Source organism: Solanum pennellii, chromosome 11 (assembly GCF_001406875.1).
Source record: "Solanum pennellii chromosome 11, SPENNV200".
Lineage (NCBI taxonomy): Eukaryota > Viridiplantae > Streptophyta > Magnoliopsida > Solanales > Solanaceae > Solanum > Solanum pennellii.
In genome coordinates, this window is record NC_028647.1 from 17,698,500 (window position 1) to 17,702,847 (window position 4,348).

A 4,348-nucleotide genomic window follows, 5' to 3' on the forward strand; every position below is an offset into this window, starting at 1 on the left:
TATATATATATATATATATATATTATATATATATATAAGAGACAGTCCCAAAGTACCAAGACTTGCCTTATGCATGCAAGGGGAAAAGTAGCATGCATGCATGTATGTATCATTAACAGAGAGAAGAGAATATATGTATATATATATTCAAAACCTGAACTAATTATGAAAATATTTTTGTTGCATACTAAAAGCAAAAAAGCAAAACACAAAGCTAAATGAGCTTTTAACAGTGTATAAGCTACAAGTAGAAATCAAACTACTCCTACAACCACAAGTCCTCAAACAATGCAAAAGCTAACTTTGCACTTCTCCATATAAGAACTCACAGTTTTTCTGCGATTCACTTAATTCCATTTTTCTCTTTCTATTTTGTTGCCCTTTTTTAGCTTATTATTGTAATGATATATGTGGACTATGGTTCCTAAAGACACACATTAACAGCCCATATGATCAAACTTCAATCCACCAAATGTGCTTATATATTTATCCCGCGAAATGACAATATTAATAGTTTATTATTTAATTTAGCTATAATTTTGAATATTTGATATGATTTGTATAATGCGATTTTTGATTGTATAAATTCAGAATTTATGTATTCTTACCCTAGTTATTTTCATACAAGTTGTTGATACATTTGATTTATATAAGTTATAAAAAATTCATAATAAATTACCATGTTTATACATTGAAAAATGAAAATATATAAATAGACTTTTGAAAAGTTCAGAAATGTATATATACAAAATGTATGTATACTTACCCTGTATATCTATTGACAAACGAAATATACAAGCACAAATGCCCATAGCAACTAGAAATTATAGCTATAAAGTGTAATTAGACAAACTGTTGTTGTTGAGGAGGCTTATTAAATTTAATCTCTTTCAGTTATCAATTGTAACTAATCTGGAGACTATTGCTTCTTTTATTTTTCTGATTTTTTCTACAACTATTTAATCCTCCATTTATTTTTACTTGACTCATGTTGATGTGATATAATTCTTAAAAAAAAATAATATATCACCAGTATTATATCTTACTAACTAACCTTATTAATGATATTTTGAAAATCTAAATTTGACTATTATATATTATTACTTTATGTAATTATTTAATACCAAATAGATCGAAAAAATCACTCACTTAATTTACTAAAAGGAACAAGTACACATTGAAGAAAAAAATTATTTGTAATAATATTACAGGCGAAGTAAGAAATCGATTTTTATGAAGAATCATTGTTAGAGACTATTTTTTGTCTATTAGAGAAAATTTTTATAAAACTTACCCCGAAGCGTAACAAATTTTGGGTTACAAAATTCTATAAGAAACTCTATATTTCCAATGTACTTATATTTTTCTTGGTGTAATTAATAATTCTTCAAAATCAAGTGCACGAATACAAAATTAAGTGGTAAAAGTGTGTTGCTCCTAATTCTCTAATTAAATTTTAGACAAGACATATCACACACTTTTAACATTAACTACTTGAGATTATCTGAGTTAATTCTTTGATTGTAGCTAGAAGTTAGGAAAAAACAAGTTCAATTAATTTGCTTCTCCTCATTTTAAAATGTTGTATACTTTTAATCAACTAGGAATATTTACTTATCTTTTATTTTAAAGTTATTATGGAGTAATTCATAATTAACGAGGATGTGAAGTTTTAGAAATTGTAATGTAGCGATATCTCCGTTCACTTTCAATTGTCATGATTTTGTTTTTTTTTGAGTTAAATGGAATGACTTTGAGTAACAGTTATAATGTATTTTCATCATATTGATATACGGAAAATTACAATTTATAGTATTTTTTGTATATCTTTTGAATGTCAATTTTTTATATATATATAAAATATAGAATTAATATAATCTAATTTTATTCTAAAAATTAATCGAATTGATTTTCGAAAAACACAATATGACAATTAAAAATAAATACTTTTAACCTAAATTAAACACTAAGCTATGAGCTATCCCTTTTCTTTTTTCTTTTAGAATTTAATTTTAAGATTTATCGGACCCCATTAAACCAATCATAATTAGGAGCTGAGAACGATCCTCTACGCCTGCATGATCAATTTCAAAATCTCATTCATCCACTAAACTACATTACAAAATAAACAAATTCACTAAAACAACAAATATTTCTTAAATATACTACAAACTAGTAAAAAAAACATTTTTTTTTACTTTTAGTTTTTTCTTATCTCCTCTGTTTCAATTTATGTGTTATAGTAGAAATTTTGAGATTCAACCAAGTTTTTTTTTTTAAAACAATAATCGCTTATAATGTTTTTTTTTTTGTTTTAAAAATATTTTAAGTTAGTTAGGTATAAAAATGTGTAAATAAGGAAAGTAAGAAAGTATGAGGAGGAGTTACTTGTTGTTAGAGTATTCATAGAGTCGACCACGAGTAGAGAAAACAATGAGAGCAATCTCAGCATCACATAGAACTGAAAGTTCATATGCCTTTTTCAGTAATCCATTTCTTCTCTTGCAGAATGTTACCTGTCGATTTGTGTTGTTTTCAATCCTCTTTATCTCTATCTTTCCTCGACCCATCAATCGAATCGATCGATCTACACATAATACAAAAATTTAAGTTAGGGTTTAATTCTTTCACTCATCAACATATAGATCTGAAGATTTACATGAAAAAGATGTACATGTTTTCAGATGATTGAGTATAAACAAACCTGAGTGAGTTGAATGGATAAGATAAGCTATTTTCCGGCGAGTCTTTTCCAACAAAGACGTTGCTGCTATACTCTTATCAAACAAATTATGAAATTAATCACACTATACTATACTATAAGTAAATATATGAAAGGAAAATGACTAACACAGAGCAGCTGGCAAAGAAAATGACATTTTTTCCACATATAAACCAGACATCTTCTTCTTTGTTACCACCGTTTGCACATCAAATTCTACACCAAAATAGCATATGGTTTAATTTCCTCTTTTTTCAACCTCAACTTATTTCCTCTTGTTTTTTTTTCTTCCTATACAATTAAGGGGAAAATTTCGAAAACAACAAATGTATTACACCTTAAATGAGTTTGCTTGATTACGAATAATAATAAAATGTTAGGGTCGAAGAGAGGCGAGCGAAATCTCATACAGATTTGGAGAAAAAAAAATAAAGATGTACAAACTGACTTGTATCAAAATGAATACATATTAGGAGGAGAGAGACGAGCAAGATCTCTAGAGAGAAGAGAGGCAGACGAGATCAAAAGGGATAAAAAAGGCGAACAAGATCGAGAGAGCGAGGAGAGAAGATTGTATTTTATATTTTTATTTTGCATTATATTCTATATTTATTTTGTATCAATTGTATTTGAAATACAACGAATACAACTATGTTCATCATCTCTTTGATTGGATACAAAATACATTTTGTAGAAAAGATGAATGCATATTGTATTTGTATGAATATAAATACTTGATACAAAAATATAAAATACAAAAATTTTCAAATACTATTGAAATAACATACAAAAATCTCACTTATATTTAACTGAACACAATTGATACATAATACATTAGAATAAATCCCTTCTTATGGGCACAAGAAAGAGAAAAACAAAGAGAGAGATGGCGAGAGAGAGGAGAGGGCAAGACAAGCGAGAGAGGTTTGCTATAAAAAAAATAACATTTTATTGTTTATTATACTAGTAATATTTTTCAACTATAGCTATTTCCCATAAATAAATTGTAAGATTGCCATTTTCCATAATTTTCCCAAACTTTCAAAAACAACAAATATTTTAAGTTGTGTACACTCTGGCCGTAAAACATATTTTACACAATTAATAACTAACTAGTCTTAGTGTAAGCGTTTTGCGAGAGTCTCTTGCAGTTTTAAATAATAGCATAAATAATATTATTTAAAAGATGTGATGGTGTAAAAATAAAATAATTTAGAAAGTAAATTTTAAATTTTAAATTGATAATTAATAACTTTAAGAGTTTGATCTTATCTAATAATTCTTCCTTTAGTTTGTTCAAATTATTGCATCGTTGAACAAAAGTGTTGTTAAAATAGAGTTTGATCGAATGACAAAAGAGTCTTTCGAATGACAAAATTTAATAATCAGTATAAATTTTGTTTTACTGCACTCTTAACGGATTTAAAAATTTAATATGAATATCAGCATTACGTGACACATTGAAATACAAAATCGTATGGTAGATTAAAACATATAATATAAGTTATTCCTCATCCCCAGGGGCGGATCTATGTGGACGGGTAGGGGATGCCATGGCACCCAATGATCTCGAATTTTTTTTTATATATATATATATATATATATATATATATATATATATAATAT

General features: G+C 26.8%; 1 protein-coding gene across 1 annotated transcript in view; it reads right to left on the reverse strand.

The window, feature by feature from the left end:
• The window catches only part of LOC107005069 (agamous-like MADS-box protein AGL11), a 9,040-nt gene extending 6,262 nt beyond the window's left edge, over positions 1-2,778 (reverse strand). Inside the window, exons 1-2 of the mRNA XM_015203553.2 lie at positions 2,705-2,778; positions 2,389-2,587 (exon numbers count right to left, since the gene is read on the reverse strand). Coding sequence (XP_015059039.1) covers positions 2,389-2,570 — 182 coding nt within the window. The 5' untranslated portion in view covers positions 2,571-2,587; positions 2,705-2,778. The remainder of the gene's footprint in view (positions 1-2,388; positions 2,588-2,704) is intronic.
• Positions 2,779-4,348: the final 1,570 nt, after the last annotated feature.